This window comes from Podarcis vaucheri (assembly GCF_965113315.1).
Source record: "Podarcis vaucheri genome assembly, chromosome: 7".
Lineage (NCBI taxonomy): Eukaryota > Metazoa > Chordata > Lepidosauria > Squamata > Lacertidae > Podarcis > Podarcis vaucheri.
Genome location: NC_138765.1, coordinates 18,176,892 through 18,195,778, shown reverse-complemented (window position 1 = coordinate 18,195,778; position 18,887 = coordinate 18,176,892). Strand labels below are relative to the sequence as shown.

The 18,887-nt window shown below is 48.8% G+C and overlaps 2 protein-coding genes across 5 annotated transcripts in view; one reads left to right on the top strand and one right to left on the bottom strand.

Moving 5' to 3' along the window:
* The window catches only part of LOC309537185 (interferon-inducible GTPase 5-like), a 64,824-nt gene that overhangs the window by 7,596 nt on the left and 38,341 nt on the right, over positions 1-18,887 (bottom strand). The gene's annotated exons all lie outside the window — the stretch shown is intronic.
* Positions 35-17,220, top strand: LOC309537239 (uncharacterized protein). Of its 3 annotated transcripts, none has more exons than XM_082231945.1 (3): positions 35-287; positions 15,524-17,006; positions 17,148-17,220. In XM_082231945.1, exon 2 carries the CDS (start codon positions 15,610-15,612, stop codon positions 16,444-16,446), a length of 837 nt encoding a protein of 278 aa, XP_082088071.1. In that variant the 5' UTR covers positions 35-287; positions 15,524-15,609; the 3' UTR covers positions 16,447-17,006; positions 17,148-17,220. The 3 variants fall into 3 exon arrangements, with proteins under 3 accessions (XP_082088071.1, XP_082088070.1, XP_082088072.1); XM_082231944.1 differs by having other exon boundaries at positions 35-292; XM_082231946.1 differs by lacking the exon at positions 35-287 and adding an exon at positions 436-533.

Below are 18,887 nucleotides of genomic sequence, written 5' to 3'. Positions count from 1 at the left end.
AATCGAAGCAGGTAAAATGCTTTTTTATTTTTTTATTTATTTTGCAAGGGAGAGAAATGGCACGATCGCGTCAGTCGGGGAGAACACTAAAACGCTTTTTTTCTTTATTTCCCCTGAACCGAGTAAGGGGAAAACCGACTTTAGGACCTGTTCGTTGCGCGCTGTTAGAGGCAGTGCCGTGCGCCAAGGGGGAGTCACGTGTATTGCAGGAACCCGAAACTGAGAAGTTAACAAAGTAGGATTGCTCTCATTGTAGGAGAAGACGGAGAAACGGCGGCGTGCGATATGTACCGTAAGTCACTGAGGAGGCAGGTGTAATTTTTCATAGGGAATTTTTATTTCTTCCCGAGATCGCATTCCACACGGAAGTGCAGGTGACTCTATGCTGCTCATCCGGATTGCAGTCGTCAGGTTTGTAATGTTAAGGACGCAGTGGTTCGTTTGGCAAGAATCAGAGGAGGATTTACATGTGCAAGATAGAAACCGAAATCTGCAACTGGAGCGTTCTCTTCCGGGAAACAGTTTGGCTTATTGTAATAATAACAATTTTTTATTTATTTATACCTCGCTCATTTGGCTGGGTTTCCCCAGCTACTCTGGGAGGCCTGCGGAAAGCCATCTAATCCAGATTTTAATTTTATCCTGAGTTGTTTTTAAGAGGTGGTTTAATTATTGTTTGATTTTATATGGGTCTGCATAAAAGGCGGATCTACACGGATCCTCATGGATCCTCCACTTTTTAAAAAATAATTCCAACAAATGCAGTGTCAAATCACACCTAGAAGGCACGCCTACAATCTGGACTATAAAAAACGTGGATCCAACACTTTGCCGCGCTGCAGCACCATAAAAACATGGATCCGAGGCACGGATCCTCATGAATTCATATGATTTTTATATTGAAACAAAATAAAAACATCATGATACTGTAGACCACACCTTAGACTGTAGGCAGAACCAAAAAAATCACGCATCCACGATTTCGTGGTGCCGCAGTGGCGCAAAAACATGGTTAAAAAACATGGATCCTCATGAATCCTCATGATTTTTGAACTAGATCAGCCCAAACTCACTTTCAAATTACACATCATGTCCAGGGGCACGACATCCACCACAGAAATCACGGATCCATGGCTTCCTGGCCACACCATGGCCCAAAAACGTGGTTTTCAAGAACGGATCCTCATGGATCCTCATACTTTTTGCATTGGGCCAACCCAAACTCACCGTCAAATCACACATCATAGCCAGGGGCACAGCCTACACCACAAAAAACTCGGATCCACGCCTGCCTGGCCACGCCCTGGCCCAAAAACGTGGTTCCGAAGCACGGATCCTCATGAATCCTCATGATTTTTGCACTAGATCAGCCCAAAGTCACTGTCAAATCACACATCATTCCCAGGGGCACAGCATGCAACACAAAAATCTCAGATCCACGGCTTCCTGGCCACTCCATGGCCCAAAAACGTGGTTCCGAAGCACGGATCCTCATGGATCTTCACACTTTTTGCATTGGGCCACCCCAAACTCGCTGTCAAATCACACATCATAGCCAGGAGCACAGCCTGCACCACAAAAATCACAGACCCACAACTTCCTTGCAACACCATGGACCAAAAACGTGGTTTTGAAGGACGGATCCTCATGGATCCTAACACTTTTTGCATTGGGCCACCCTAAACTCACCATCATATCACACATCATGTCCAGGGGCACAGCCTGCACCACAAAAGACTAGGATCCACGGTTATCTGGCAACGCCATGGACCAAAAACTTGGTTTTGAAGGTCGGATCCTCACGGATCCTAACGCTTTTTTCATTGGGCCAACCAATACTCAATGGCAAATCACATATCATAGTCATGGGCACATCCTACACAACAAAAAACTCGGATCCACGGTTATATGGCAACACCATGGACTAAAAACGTGGTTTTGAAGCATGGATCCTCATGGATCCTCATTATTTTTGCACGAGATCAGCCCAAAGTCACCATTAGATCAAACATCATGGCCAGGGGCACAGCATCCACCACATAAATCACGGATCCACGGCTACCTGACCACTCCGTGGCCCAAAAAGGTGGTTTTGAAGCACGGATCCTCATGGATCCTCAAGCTTTTTGTATTGGGCCAACCCAAACTCACTGTCAAATCACATATCATGGACAGGGGCACAGCATCCACCACAAAAATCATGGATCCACGGCTTCCTGGCAAATCCATGGCCCGAAAACGTGGTTTTGAAGCACGGATCCTCATGGAGCCTCACGCTTTTTTTATAGGGCCAACCCAAATTCACTGTCAAATCACATATCATGGCCAGGGGCACAGCATCCACCACAAAAATCACGGATCCACGACTTCCTGGCAAATCCATGGCCCGAAAACGTGGTTTTGAAGCACGGATCCTCATAGATCCTCATGATTTTTGCACAAGACCAGCCCAAAGTCACCGTCAGATCTAACATCATGGCCATGGGCACAGCATCCAGCACAAAAATCACAGATCCATGGCTTCCTGGCCATACCATGGCCGAAAAACGTGGTTCCGAACCACGGATCCTCATGGATCCTCACACTTTTTGCATTGGGCCACCCCAAACTCACTGTCAAATCACACATCATAGCCAGGAGCACAGCCTGCCCCACAAAAAACTCGGATCCACGGCTTCCTGGCCACTCCAAGGCCCAAAAACGTGGTTCCGAAGCACGGATCCTCATGGATCCTCACGCTTTTTGCACTAGATCAGCCCAAACTCACCGTCAAATCACACATCATGTCCAGGGGCACAGCCTGCACCACAGAAAACTCGGATCCACGGCTTCCTGGCCACTCCAAGGCCCAAAAACTTGGTTTTGAAGCACGGATCCTCGTGGATCCTCACGCTTTTTGCACTAGATCAGCCCAAACTCACCGTCAAATCACACATCATGTCCAGGGGCACAGCCTGCACCACAGAAAACTCGGATCCACGGCTTCCTGGCAATGCCATGGCCCAAAAACGTGGTTATGAAACACAGATCCTCATGGATCCTCACACTTTTTGCATTGGGCCAACCCAAACTCACCGTGAAATCACACATCATGTCCAGGGGCACAGCCTGCACCACAAAAAACTCGGATCCACAGTTATCTGGCCTCTCCATGGCCCAAAAACGTGGTTTTGAAGCACGGATCCTCATGGATCCTCACGCTTTTTGCATTGGGCCAACCCAAACTCACCATCAAATCACACATCATGTCCAGGGGCACAGCCTGCACCACAGAAAACTCAGATCCACGGCTTCCTGGCCATTCCAAGGCCCAAAAACGTGGTTTTGAAGCATGGATCCTCATGCTTTTTGCATTGGGCCAACCCAAACTCACTGTCAAATCACACGTCATAGCCAGGAGCAGAGCCTGCACCATAAAAATTATGGATCCACGGCTTCCTGGCAACGCCATGGCCCAAAAACGTAGTTTTGAAGCACAGATCCTCAAGGATCCTCACTCTTTTCGCATTGGGGCTCCCCAAACTCACCATCAAATCACACATCATAGCCACGGGCACAGCCTGCACCACAAAAATCATGAGTTGCTCTACAAAAATCACAAAAATCCCCTTACCTTAATGTCACCACTGCAATATTATTATTAGAGCCGATAGGAGAATATATGACTACCGTATTTTTCGCTCTATAGGACACACTTTTTACCCTCCAAAAATTAAGGGGAAATGTGTGTGCGTCCTATGGAGTGAATGCAGGCCCCTTGGCTTCAGCGATAGCACCACGAAGCCTCCAAAGCGCAGAGGGAGCGCTCCCTTCACACTCCAGAGGCTACGCGTTGCTTTCGCTGAAGCCTGGAGAGCGAGAGGGGTCGGTGCGCACCGACCCCTCTCCCTATCCAGGCTTCAGGGATAGCCGCCTGAAGCCTTTGGAGCACAGCACAAGTTCCTGCTGATCTCCGAAGGCTTGTGGTAAGCCGCCTGGAGCCTGGAGAACGAGGGGGGTCGGTGCACACCGATCCCTCTTGCTCTCCAGGCTTTGCTTCGCTTGAGAGGCACTGCACAATGTTTCCTCTCTGCGCAGCGCCCCTTCAATGAAGCTGGAGGAGAATCCAATAATGAAGTTATGTTCTTGGGGGACAGGGGGTGGGCTGGTGTGAAGGACTCCCTGGTCCAGAATGGGGTAACTGTGCCCCTGAAGGACCAGGTGCACAGCCTGGGAGTCATTTTGGACTCACAGCTGTCCATGGACGCACAGGTCAATTCTGTATCCAGGGCAGCTGTCTACCAGCTCCATCTGGTACGCAGGCTGAGACCTTACCTGCCGGAGACTGCCTCACTAGAGTGGTGCATGCTCTTGTTATCTTCCACTTGGACTACTGCAATGTGCTCTACTTGGGGCTACCTTTGAAGGTGTCCCAGAAACTACAACTAATCCAGAACGCAGCAGGTAGTCTGGTGACTGGGAGTGGCCACCAAGACCATATAACATATGTCCTGAAAGACTTACATTGGCTCCCAGTACATTTCTGAGCACAATTCAAAGTGTTGGTGCTGACCTTTAAAGCCCTAAACGGCCTCGATGCAGTATACCTGAAGGAGCATAATAGATGCCTTTCTTGCCTCCAGGGTGATCATGGCCAAAGAGCTAGGTCACAATGGAACAATTTTCCCACTTACCGTACTTGCCACTTCATGCAGATATGTCAAAGATTGCCAGTGCAAGCTCTGAAGAACTGTTTGAGATTTGGAGTGCTAAAGAAAGGTGTTTTGATTATTCCAGTAAATGACAGAGAAGTCCACTGGAAACTGATAGTAATCATTTTTAAAAGGAAGACCATGCTCTATCTAGATACCAAACATGGATTGAACCACTCTGTGATTGATGCAATAACATCCTTCTTAGCATGTTTGTATAAGATGGATTCAAAATATCCCTATAGTTTTGCGGCTGATCATTTTTTGCACCAACTGATATACCCAGGCAAGGTACCATAATTCCAGTGACTACGGTCCTTTCACATGTACCATTGCCCATCTGATTGCTTCTGCTGCCCAATTACAGTTCATACAAAAGGATATGGCTGCCATTAGACCCTGGATTGCAAAAGAAATAATACAGTACTGTGGAAAAACCTATTTTGAAGGACAAGACAAATATTTTCAAGTGGAAATTGATGCTGTTCCTCCCAAGAAGAGACAAATCTTGAACGAGAGTTACATTACTGTGTCTCGATCATGCCCAGAGGGATGGAAGGATACACTAGCCTATTGCTCAGATATCCTTGTTTGAAGGCTGCTGGTCACTATGTTTCTTGAAGGAAGGGTGCAGGAGGCCCAGTGGTGACCTAACTATGGCTTACTGTGAAGGAAACTGCAAGGACTGGTACCATTGCTTTCGCATAGGCATTGATTCAAAAGAACTTCCAGAGGTTTTTGTGTGTCCAGACTGTCAATCCACTGTGGCCAAATAGATTTTGAAACTGCGAACTGTCATATTCCACAGGTTGGTATAATACAGCAAAATCCAAACATATAGTTTTCATCATCATGGCAGGGATGGTCCTTTTCCATAGAATTCTTATTTATGGAGTTAGTTTTTATATCCTGCTTTTCTCTACTTGAAGGAGTCTCAAAGTGGCTAAAAATCTCCTTTCCCTTCCACCCCCACAACAGACACCTTGTGAGGTGAGTGGGGCTGAGAGAGTTCAGAGAGAAGTGTGACTGGCCCAAGGTCACCCAGCAGCTGCATGTGGAGGAGCGGGGAAGCGAACCCAGCTCACCAGATTAGAGTCCACTGCTCTTAACTACCACACCACAGAAACGTATCTCTTAAAACTCTGGAGCAAGGTGTTCAGTTCAGCCTCATAGTGATACTGATTTGTGGAGGGAAGGTTGGTGATGAGCAAGACCTGTTCCCATTTCCCAACACAGAGACCATAGAGCAGTTTCTTTTGGGGGCTGAACCTGCAGAGTGTTTCTGTTCAGAATTTCCGTGGCAGAAATTGGCTAAGTGCCTTTATAAACATTCAGCTTCTCAAATCGAACCCCATCATGAAACTTTCAGGTGTAGCTGTTGGAGGTGGAGGGCAGAGAAGGTGCTAGTCCTTACCTCCCTCCTCCCAGCCTATCATTGCCCAATGGGCTGAATTTCAGGGCTTTTGCATGTAAAGGGCAAGCTTGTTCTTTACTTGTTTAGACTCTTTTAAACTTGGAAACAGATATTTGGCTCCATGACCAAAATGACCAAAAGGGTCAGCTTCTAGAGGACTGGAAAGATCATACTTGTACTTCCCCTACCCTCAGCCCTAACTCCGTTGAGTATTTTTTGTTATGAGACTGAGTGTTTGGGGCTGATGCTGTAGCATTCTTGTCTGGGGGCTTGATGGAAAAACAGAAAAGTGACCCTCACCTAACTCCCCAATGCCCTTCAACAAGAATGCTGTAGGAAATATTGCTAAGCCCAAAGGGAGGCAAGAATTTGCTTCAGCTCACCTTGTTAATGGCAGAGCAAAAGCTATGTGTGTGTCATTCTCAATCAGTCTACTTTCAGGACTGATTTTAGAACCCTCTTATATCAGGCCACATGGTCACTGGAGGTGGCCCCATCATGCAAACATGACTATCCACACAGGGACCATCTATTTTTGTTTTTTGTTTTCCCTGATACTGGATTTTAAGTTACAGTTACATCTTTTAAAACAGCTGTCAGTATATCACACTGTATTCCACTTGCTTTCCAAAGGAACACGTGGCTCTCCCCACATAGTGGGTTAGGTTGAGACTGCTGATCCAAAGTAATCAGTAATTTTTACAGTAATTACAATCCTGCTTTCCCTTGTACCAGCTTACCTTGACTTCAGTAAGGCCTTTGAAAAGGTCCCCCATGATATTATTGCAAAACAACTAGTAAAATGTGGGCTAGACAAAGCTACTGTTAGGTGGATTTGTAATTGGTTGATGGGCTGAACCCAAAGAGTGCTCATCAGTGGCTCACCTTCATCCTGGAAAAAAATGACTACTGGGGTTCCACAAGGTTCTGTCCTGGGCCTGGTGCTATTCAATATTTTTATAAATGATTTGGATGATGGAATAGAGGGTGTGCTAATCAAATTTGCAAATGACTGCAAACTGGGAGGGGTTGCTAATACACCAGAGGACAGGGTCAGAATTCAAAATGACCTGAATAGCCTAGAGAGCTGGGCCAAAACCAACGATATGGAGTTCAGTAGGGAGAAATGTAAGGTACTGCACCTGGATAGAAAAAATGAAACGCACAGGTGGGGGACACTTGGCTTGACAACAGTACCTGTGAAAGGGATCTGGGAGTCTTAGTCGACCACAAGCTGAATATGAGTCAACAGTGTGATGTGGCAGCTAAGAATGCCAATGCAATTCTGGGCTGCATCAATAGGAGTATAGTGTCTAGATCAAGTGAAGGAATGCTACCACACTATTCTGGTTGGTTGGTCAGACCACACCTGAAATACTGTGTCTAGTTGAAGAAGGATATTGTCAAGTTGGAGCATGTCCAGAGGAGGGTGACCAAAATGTAAAAGGTCTGGAATTCAAGCCCTATGAGGAGAGACTTAGGGAGCTGGATTTGTTTAATCTAGAGAAGAGAAGATTAAGGAGTGACATGATAGCCATGTTTAAATATTTGAAGGGATGTCATGTTGAAGAGGGAGCAAGCTTGTTTTCTGCTGTTCTAGAGACTAGGATGCAGAATAATGGATTCAAACTATGGGAAAAGAGATTCCACCTGGGCGTGGTAATCCAGTCAGGGGAAAAGGGAGGCATACTATGTTTAGGGCACCGTTTCCAGACCCTTCCCCTTTTCGGGGTGAGCATAGTGGATCCTAAAAAGGGCTGCTCAGTCATGGATACAGCTGCTGAGCTGCTCAACAGCCTCATTCCTTGAGTCAGAACGACTGACCGCCCATGTGTCGGTTCATGACTAGGGGCTTCACATTCCTGCCACAGTAGCCATTTAGTGATGGCCATGGGGGGAGGGTTTGGGGGGGTTGGGTTTGGTTTTTGGAAGACGCCTGTGCGTGAATTTGTTTTATGTGTGTAGATTAGTGCACGCTGACCAACGCACACTCTTCGCAGTAGGGCTCTGTTCTGATGGCATGAGTAGTCACGACAAACTGGTGGATCCTATCTGCTGCAGCCTTCATCCGCCTTCAGAGCCGTTGTAACACACTGCTTGTTATCACCCGCCTGTTCTGCCGTTGAGGACTTCTTGGATCATTCTTTGTCTAACTCCTTCCCTGTTATGTACTAAGCTTGGATCCTAGAACAATAGGCAAGTAGGATCCTAGAATGCAAGAACTGATTGGCTTGCAGGAAAAGACCAATCAGGCTCCAGGAGGGAAGCAGAATCAGCGAGTCAGACGGGACTCATTGTGTAAATAATGTATATAAAAGCCTGAGGTTTGGGGGGAAATTCAATCACTGTTTTACAAGCTGCAATAAAGAGCATGAAATCACTACAGGACTCTGAGCATATTTAATTTTCTTTGACCTTACCACCTTGGGTGACCCTGCTGGGAGTACGAGATTCCCAATGGCTTCGCTCACAAGGGTCATAGGAATGTGCAAGCCCACTCACCATGACAAGTGAGAGAACTGAGATAGATTGCACTGAGCCCTGGTTCTCATTAGACAAAACGTTCCACCAAAAAGGCTCTGGCTCCAAGGGCGCCGACTTATAAAAAATATTGGGGGGGCCCATACCGGGGTCCTGCCGCTGGTTCGCTCGGGTAGCCGGGAGAACGCAGTTCGAGGTGGCGGTGTTGGGGAGAGACCCTCGCTCAGGGCGCCACGAGACTTGGCGGCCGGCGGCCTATCTGGGGGGTTTTGGAGCGTATTTCAGCGGAGCGATTGGGGAGGAGGGGGCTTGTTGCCGGATTCTTCAGCTGAGCTGGAGATCCGCTGCTTGGGGTCCCTGGGCCGAGTTGTGAGCACGGCCTGCTGAAGGGAGATCCAGCCGATTGCGCGACGGGGACGGCCGGGGCTCTCCAGCTAGGGCGCGCGGCTGGCTGGCTGGCTGGCTGGCGAGGGAACAGGTGGGGAGGAGGCGGGGGTGCATCCCTTTCCTTTAAGGCTTCCGCCCTAACCCAGCATGGAATTCAAGGCGATTTACTGCCAAGTAGACATGGGGCTGCTGCCCAAAAAGTTTTACTTGGAGCAGGCGCAGTGAAATTAATGCACTTAAGCCAGTAGCGTCTACTCCGAGGAGGACTAGCCTTGGAGAGGTGTGAGAACGCGACTTCGGCAGCGGGCCACTTTAGGGCTGCAGCCGTTCTGTGCGTTGGTGGAGACGCGTCCCCGAAGGCACTCTGCCTATGCCTAGAGGCCGCGCCTCTTCCCACGCCACGCAAGCCTGGGAAAAGAAATGAGAGAGTGTCCGGCCGACTTTCACTACCCTCCGTGGCGGCCAGGAGCAACGGGACGGGCCAGCGCGCCGGGGTGCAAAAGCGAAAGGGAGGGAGAGCAACCGGGCTGCGGGCCGGGGCCTAAGGCCGGGGAGGCGCCGCCCCAAGCAGGGCAGCTAGCGGGGAGCCCCGACGCCCGCCCACCGCCCCCAGATCAGGATCGGCCCCCCTCCGCCTGTGAACGGGGCTCACATGGTGACGTTGGGGCTGGTGGTGGCGCAGCAGCAGCTCTCTCCGAAGAACTTCTGCTGCTCCACGGGCTGTTGCTGTTGCTGCTTCGGGCTGCAACTTTTGCAGGCGCAGCCGCTGGGTGGGACCCTGGGAAGCTCCGCCCCGCCGGCCGGGGAAAGCCCCCAGCCCCAGGAGCCGGAGGAAGGGACGGCGACGGCGCTCCGCTGGAGGGGTGCCCGAGATTATTGGGGGGGCGGAGCCCCCCAAATGAATTTTTGAGGGGGCTCGGGCCCCCTCAGGCCCCATGGAGTCGGCGCCTATGTCTGGCTCTGGTTGAGGACAGCTGGATATGTTTTGGGCCAGGGACCATCAGTAGGTTGCTGTTAGATGAGCGTCACACTCATGGGGGTGTATTGGAAGATAATTCCCACAGATAAGAAAGGTCACAGACTGTTTAGGGCTTTAAAGATTAGCACCAAAACATTGAACCTGATTCGATACTCCGCCTGGAGCCAATCCAGCTGATGAACAACCAACTGAATGTGGGCTCTCCACAAAGTCCAAGTAAGAACTCATGCATCTGCAATTTAGACCATTTGGAGTTTCTGGAGCAGTCTCAAGGGTAGCCCTGCATATCTATCTCTCTCACTCTCTCTCTCTCTATCACATTTATACCCTGCACTCCCCGGCTCAGGTGTACAGCAAGTTAAAGTAGTCTAGTCTGCAGGTGACTACTGCATGGTTCACCATGGCTAGGCTGGAAAGGGACAGGTACGGTACCGATCTCCTAACCTAACATAGATTCAAAAATTCCAGTTGGCTACATTTGTGACCAATGCCTCCATAGAGACAGAAGCATCCAGGATCACACCGGGACTCCTGATAGCGGCTACAGGTGACTATTGCGCCCCATGAAGAGCTGGGAGCTGGCAAACCAAACTGAAATTATTCTGGCCCAGCCATTGGACGCCCATCTTTAATGGATTGAGATTCAGCCGACTCAGTTTCCTCCATCCCAGCACACCCACCTAAAAATTGGCCAATATATCCAGGGTAGCATCTGGCAGTAGATCCATGATGTTTGTGGTCAGATCTGTGGTTATGTACAAGATATTTGAATAAAGGGTGAATTTGGGGTTCCCCAATGCAAAAAGTGTGATGATCCATGAGGATCCGTGCTTCAAAACCAGGTTTTTGAGCCATGGAGTGGCCAGGAAGCTGTGGGTCCGTGTTTTTTGTGGTGCAGGCTGTGCCCATGGCCATGATGTGTGATTTGACGGTGAGTTTGGGTTGGCCAATGGAAAATGCATGAGGATCCATAAGGATCCATGCTTTGAAACCACGTTTTTGGGCCACAGTATGGCCAGGAACCCGTGGATCCGAGTTTTTTGTGGTGCAAGCTGTGTCCCATGGCATGAAGTGTGATTTGACAGTGATTTAGGGGTGGCCCAGTGCAATAAGTGTGAGGATCCACGAGGATCCGTGCTTCAAAACTACATTTTTGGGCTACGGTGTCGCCAGGAAGCCATGGATCCGAGTTTTTTGTGGGGCAGGCTGTGCCCCTGGCCATGATGTGTGATTTGATGGTGAGTTTGGGTTGGCCCAATGCAAAAAGTGTGAAGATCCATGAGGATCCGTGGTTCGGAACCAAGTTTTTGGGCCACGGTATGGCCAGGAAGCCGTGGATCCGTGATTTTTGTGATGGATGCTGTGCCCCTGGCTATGAAGTTTGATCTGATGAAGACTTTGGGCTGATCTAGTGCAAAAAGCGTGAGGATCCATGAGGATCCATGCTTCAAAACCAAGTTTTTGGGCCTTGGAGTGGCCAGGAAGCCGTGGATCCGAGTTTTCTGTGGTGCAGGCTGTGCCCCTGGCCATGATGTGTGATTTGACAGTGAGTTTGGGTTGGCCCAATGCAAAAAGCATGAAGATCCATTAGGATCCGTGCTTCGGAACCAAGTTTTTGGGCCACGGTATGGCCAGGAAGCCGTGGATCCGTGATTTTTGTGATGGATGCTGTGCCCCTGGCCATGAAGTTTGATCTGATGAAGACTTTGGGCTAATCTAGTGCAAAAAGTGTGAGGATCCATGAGGATCCGTGCTTCAAAACCACGTTTTTGGGCCTTGGAGTGGCCAGGAGGCTGTGGATCCGAGTTTTTTGTGGTGCAGGCTGTGCCCCTGGGAATGATGTGTGATTTGACTGTGAGTTTGGGCTGATCTAGTGCAAAAAGCGGGAGGATCCATGAGGATCCGTGCTTCGGAACCACGTTTTTGGGCCAGGGCGTGGCCAGGCAGGCGTGGATCCGAGTTTTTTGTGGTGCAGGCTGTGCCCCTGGACATGATGTGTGATTTGACGGTGAGTTTGGGGTGGCCCAATCCAAAAAGCGTGAGGATCCATGAGGATCCGTGCTTCAAAACCATGTTTTTGGGCCATGGAGTGGCCAGGAAGCTGTGGATCCGAGTTTTCTGTGGTGCAGGCTGTGCCCCTGGACATGATGTGTGATTTGACTGTGAGTTTGGGGTAGCTCAATGCAAAAAGCGTGAGGATCCATGAGGATCCGTGCTTCAAAACCACGTTTTTGGGCCATGGAGTGGCCAAGAAGCCGTGGATCCGAGTTTTCTGTGGTGCAGGCTGTGCCCCTGGACATGATGTGTGATTTGACGGTGAATTTGGGGTGGCTCAATGCAAAAACCGTGAGGATCCATGAGGATCCGTGCTTCAAAACCACGTTTTTGGGCCACGGTATGGTCAGGAAGCCCTGGATCCGAGTTTTTTGTGGTGCAGGCTGTGCCCCTGGGAATGATGTGTGATTTGACGGTGAGTTTGGGCTGATCTAGTGCAAAAAGCGTGAGGATCCATGAGGATCCGTGCTTCGGAACCACGTTTTTGGGACTTGGAGTGGCCAGGAAGCCGTGGATCCGAGTTTTCTGTGGTGCAGGCTCTGCCCCTGGACATGATGTGTGATTTGACTGTGAGTTTGGGCTGATCTAGTGCAAAAAGCGTGAGGATCCATGAGGATCCGTGCTTCAAAACCACGTTTTTGGGCCATGGAGTGTCCATGAAGCCGTGGATCCGTGTTTTTTGTGGTGCAGGCTGTGACCCTGGACACGATGTGTGATTTGACGGTGAGTTTGGGTTGGCCCAATGCAAAAAGCGTGAGGATCCATGAGGATCCGTGCTTCGGAACCACGTTTTTGGGCCACAGTTTCGCCAGGAGGTCGTGGATCTGTGATTTTTGTGGTGGATGCTGTGCCCCTGGACATGATGTTTGATATGATGGTGACTTTGGGCTGATCTAGTGGAAAAATCATGAGGATTCGTGCTTCCGAACCATGTTTTTGGGCCAGGGCGTGGCCAGGCAGGTGTGGATCCGAGTTTTTTGTGATGTAGGCTGTGCCCCTTACTATGATATGTGATTTGACGGTGAGTTTGGGTTGGCCCGATGCAGAAAGCATGTGGATCCATGAAGATCCGTTCTTGAAAACCACGTTTTTGGGCCACGGTTTCGCCAGGAAGCCGTGGATCCGTGATTTTTGTGGTGGATGCTGTGCCCATGGCCATGATCTTTGATCTGATGGTGACTTTTGGCTGATCTAGTGGAAAAATCATGAGGATCCATGAGGATCCGTGTTTTTTAACCATGTTTTTGCGCCCCTGCACCCCCCCCAAAACAGTGGATGCGTGATTTTTTTGATGCTTTCTACAGAGTAAGACATGGTCTACAATATCATGGTGGTTTTATTTAATTTGGATGAAAAAATCATATGAATTCACGAGGATCCGTGTAGATCCGCCTTTTACCTTTTTCCATTTTATATCAATGTTTATATTTGATGTTAGCCACCCTGCGCCTGGTCTTGGCCGGAGAGGGCAGGATACAAATAAAAGTTGTTTTTTATTATTATTATTATTATTATTATTATTATTATTATTATTATTACACATAAAAAATGCAACGCATTAGACATAAAAAACTTCCCTAAACAGGGCTACCTTCTGATAGTTGTTTGTTTCCTTGGTATCTGAAGGGAGAGTGTTCCACAGGGTGGGTGCCACCACCAAGAAGGCCTTCTGCCTGGTTCCCTGTAACCTCACTTCTCACAGTGAGGGAACCGCCAGAAGGCCCTCGGAGCTGGACCTCAGTGTCTGGGCTGAACGATGGGGGTGGAGATGCTCCTTGAGGTATTCTGGGCCGAGGCTGTTTAGGGCTTTAAACGTCAGCAACAACACTTTGAATCGTGCTTGGAAACGTACTGGGAGCCAATGTAGGTGTTTCAAGACCTTATATGGTTATATGGTCTCGGTGGCCACTCCCAGACACCCATCTAGCTGCCGCATTCTGTCGCAGTCTAGCTAGCCTTCTCCTCCACTAATTTGCCTGATCCGCTTTTAAAGCCATCTAAGTTGGTGAGCATCGCTTCCTTCCCGTGGGAGGGAGTTCTGTAGCTTAACTAGGTTCTGCATGAAGAAGTGCTTGTTTTATCTGCTCTGAGGGTTTCCTAATAAGAATTAAGTATCCACGCCCACTGTTGTGCATGGCAGGATCTAGATTGAATCTGGACTGAAAGCATTTTGGAGATGAACATGAATGGGTTGAGAAAAACTAATTTTTTGTGGCACTAGCGGGTGAGTGTGTGACAACCCGAGGCTGCAATCCTACCCTCACTGTCTTGCGTAAGAAAGTATCAGGAATGTCACACCTAAGGCAATGGGACATACATGCCTGCATGCCTCCCTTTTCTAGGACCCTTGCAAAATCTGTTGAGTTTTGCACAAGAGGATAAAAGTTTTCACAGCAAAGTTTGCACAGCAAAGTTTTCAGTTAGATGATGCAAGCATGCATACTTTCCATCAATATGCTCTTTACTTTCTCTCTCACACACACTCTTTTAAGATGATGGGTGGCACCAGCTGTATTCTTAAATTTAAAAACTATAGATTTGGATTGTCTGACCAATTAATTGTGAAGGCACCTTTCAAGCACAGTGGAACCTTGGTTCTCAAACTTAATCTGTTCCGGAAGTCCGTTCGACTCCCGAAACAGTTTGAAAACCAAGGCGTGGCTTCTGACTGGCTGCAGGAGTTTCCTGCACTCAAGCGGAAGGTGTGTCGGACGTTCGGTGTTCAAAAACCGGAACACTTACTTCTAGGTTTTCAGTGTTCGGGAGCCAATATGTTCGTCAACTATGCCGTTGGAGAACCAAGGCTCCACTGTATATCAATGGATAGCTTGATGGATTAACCCAGGTGATCAGTTGACAAAGGCTGCAGTCCTAGACACCTGAGGTGGGGAACCTGTGGTTCTCCAGATACTGAACCTTTAACCTGATTTGGTGGTGCTGTGGTCTAAACCACTGAGCCTAGGGCTTGCTGATCGGAAGGTCAGCGGTTCAAATCCCCGCGATGGGGTGAGCTCCTGTTGCTCGGTCCGAGCTCCTGCCAACCTAGCAGTTCGAAAGCACATCAATGTGCAAGTAGCTAAATAGGTACTGCTCTGGTGGGAAGGTAAATGGCGTTTCCGTGCGCTGCTCTGGTTTCACCAGAAGCGGCTTAGTCATGCTGGCACATGACCCGGAAAAACTGACTGTGGACAAATGTCAGCTCCCTCGGCCAGTAAAGCGAGATGAGCGCCGCAACCCCAGAGTCGTTCACGACTTGACTTAACTGTCAGGGGTCCTTTACCTTTTTTTAAAAGACATCTGAAGGCAGCCCTATTTAGGGAAGCTTTTAATGTTTAATAGATTATTGTATTTTAATATTCTGTTGGAAGCTGCCCGGAGTGGCTGGGGGAACCCGCCGGATGGGCGGGGTATAAATAACAATTTTTTATTTTTATTTTATTTTAAATTGTGGAAACAAAAAACGCCAATGAATTCCACCCCTCCCCAGCACTGATGATATTTCCCTTCTTTTTAAAGGAAACGTGGCCTCTGTCCTCAGCACTGTCTTGCAATGGGCTCTCAGCATTGTCATCCCATGGTTTACAGCTCAGCTCTGGAGATTCATGAACAAACTGCTGACCGTCGTGGTCGTGGTGGCGCTCGCTGTTCTCCTCTCCACGATGTGGCTAGCCATGAACAAAGCGGATTATTCCCCCATGGGCACGGACGACGAGGTTGCTGTGACAGCCAAGCAGTTGTGGAAGCCCACCAGTGTCCTCAATATCATGAAGGATGCCCTGTTGTACGTGGCTAACCTGCTGCCCTCTTATGAACCACTGACAGCTGAGAATCTCCTAAAGCACCGCGATCGGCTGGATGGCGTCAACTACATACTCCAAGCCTGTTTCAACAAGGCTATTGATACCTTTCTCCAGGAGCCCTGGTCTGTGCAGCAAAATGCCCAGCTAGTTATCCAGTGCGGCGGACCCCCCATAGAGTTTCGGTCCGGCAAGGGGGACTGCCAGATTTCTGTATATGTCCTATACAAGCGGATCCAGTGTGATATCAAAGAGCGGACGGCCGAAATGTACCTTGCGAGGTTGGCCATTCGCAAGGAGCCGCTGAGCGCCGGAGACCTGCTGAGAGTGAGGCAGAGCTTGCGCTCCTGGGGGGTTCTTCCTGAGGAACTAGGCCACTGCTTGGAGTTTGCAGTGGAAGAGTTTGCCAAGGAGCCGTTCTGTGTCCAGGACAATGCCCACATGGTTGTAGACTGTGGCGGGCAGGTGCTGAACTTTGCCTCTGGCGAAGGGGAGAATAAGATCAATATCTACGACGTACGGGGAGGCCTCATTCACTACCGGATCAGGATCTCGGGTTCCTGGACCAGCATCGTGCGGTTCTTTCATGGGAACAAAAATCACGCGCAAACACGTGCGAGGAAGCCTCTGCAGCTAGAGTGAGATCAGAGCTACGAAAGGAGCTCGCCTCTTCTCGCCTCTAAAAAGCCTGGTTCACAGTTTCCCCCAAACATGAGAAAGGCAGAACATGTGCACATTTTTGCAAACAGCCCCCCCCCATTAAATGTGTTTTGTATGTTGTTTTCACAAAGTCATGGATTTTTATGCATGCTCAACCATACTTTTATGTATTTTTGAACACAATTTGAGTTGGGGAAACTGCATTGATAAAATTCTGATAAGCACTGATTTTGAAGAGTAGCTTCCTTTTGATCCATGGGCTAATAGGAAACTTTTCCAACCCAAGAGCCACATTTTCTCACAGGGAACCTTTCTGGTTGGGGACACACCCCTCCGGAGATGGGTGATGCAAACAGATTAGGAAGACTAGGCAGCAATTGAACCCCAAATGCTTTTGTTCATTTGTTTATTATTTACAACATGTATACAATACTCTAGCCGAAAAGGCGCCCAGAGCAACTGATATGATCAGGCTTTCACAACACACAAGGAAAAGGAGTGGGGATGGAGGAGGAAGCATGCCAGGACACTAGTTCTTAAGTGTATCTGAAGAAGTGTGCATGCACACGAAAGCTCATACCAAGAACTAACTTAGTTGGTCTTTAAGGTGCTACTGGAAGGAATTTTTTTATTTTGACTATGGCAGACCAACACGGCTACCTGTCTGTAACTAGTTCTTAAAGTCCTTTTAAGGACCTGTTGGGAAGCAACTGGAAACTGTTTGGTAGGCCTGATGCGACTGGCTACTGCTCCTGAAACCTGAAGAGCAGCTGCCAGTCAGTGTAGACAATACTGAGCTAGGTGGGCCAACGATCTGATTCGGTATGGGGGAGTTTTTACCACCAATGTGTGGCTGGTCCCTTCGGGTGATAGTCTTCACCAGCTGCAGCCACCCCATGCTTGCCCGTCTTCTTACACCCGGTCCATGGGATGACATTCCCTCTCATCTTATTCCTGGAAGTATTGCCCTTGTAGAACTCAGCAGGAAGGAGGATGGGGACAAAACCAGGGTGAGCTGCCTCTCCCTGTCACTGGCTCTGGCGCCACCTACTGTTTGTCTCCCTGTCTTCCTCCCTACCAGACACCACTGCTTCCCAAGCTCCCCACGCCACCAAATCTCCCCCTGCCCAGTTTACACATCATCGGGACGCCTGCTTCGTGCCCCGACCCAGCACAGTATACAGATGGGAAGAGGGAGGAAGAGAAAGAAGAGGAAAACCAGCACAGGAGAGCGGTGGTCTACTGCGCCTCCTCCTTTAGTGCTGGTGTTGGACTCTGTAACCGACCACGATGCATCCATTGGTGGAGAAGTAAACATAGGAGTTGACCTTAGAGGCTGGTATGGGCGTGGACTGGAGGAAGGGCTTGGCTTGAAGTTGTCAGGCTGTGATGGGGCCCAGTGCCCCAGGTCTTGGTGGTTTTGAATTACAGCTGTCCTCGTTTTATTTCCATGTGCTTCATCTTGTCCTCTCATCCCACGCATCGTGGTTCCCTCTGGGATGCTGTAGCTTGCTGAGCTGGTAGCAGGAGCGCAGCAGATTGTAGAAGTTCCTCCCAACCTCCTAATCCAAAAAGGAGCCTCTTCTGCGTTCTGCCTAATTCTGGCCAGAAGACTCACTTGGGGGTCCTTCTGGGTTTCTGTCTTGGGCGTCTCTCTATAGCGCCACTTGCTATAGGCTTTCAGACTGGGTGGTGTAGCTGTAGTTGCAGCCTGGTCTGTGGCCTTGGTGATGCTGTCCTGGGAAGCCATTGATGCTGTGTTTTCTTCAGGAACACCCAGGAGCTTGGGTGTCCCCAAAAAGGTGCGATGGCTGCCTTTCGAGTATTGCAACTGGGCTGTTGTGTGACCTGCCACAGGAGTCATGGGAGAGGATGTAGCTGGAAAGAGAAATCAGACTTTGGTCACCTTCTCAGTGTCTTGTGCTTTTGAACTATAGACCTATTGTATGGAAGTTGGCAGCAGGACAGTGAAAATGGATTCTGTGTGCCCTAATGGTGGCCGAGAGACTGATACGGGTAAATTGGAAGAATGGAGATACATTTCCCCTTAATCAATGGCTTGACAACATTTGTAACATAGGAACAGACAGCTTTCAGACGCAGGCTTTCCATGGATAAATACAGTGAATGAGTTTACAGTGGTGAGTGAGAAGTCATTTAATTAAAATTGTATTAATTTGGTATCAATGTGTAATCATTTGTGAAAATTGGGTTGTACTTTGGAAAATCAATAAAAATAATTGACAAAAAATGGAATGAGTTTACACAGAGTATACTAGGTTATTGACAATTATGTGTGGGGGTTTTTTTGGCGGGGGGGGGGTTATTGTTCTTATTTGGATTTTATATATTGTGATCTTTTTTTGTGAACCGCCCTGACACCTCCAGGTACAGGGTGGTATATAAATTCATTCATTCATTCA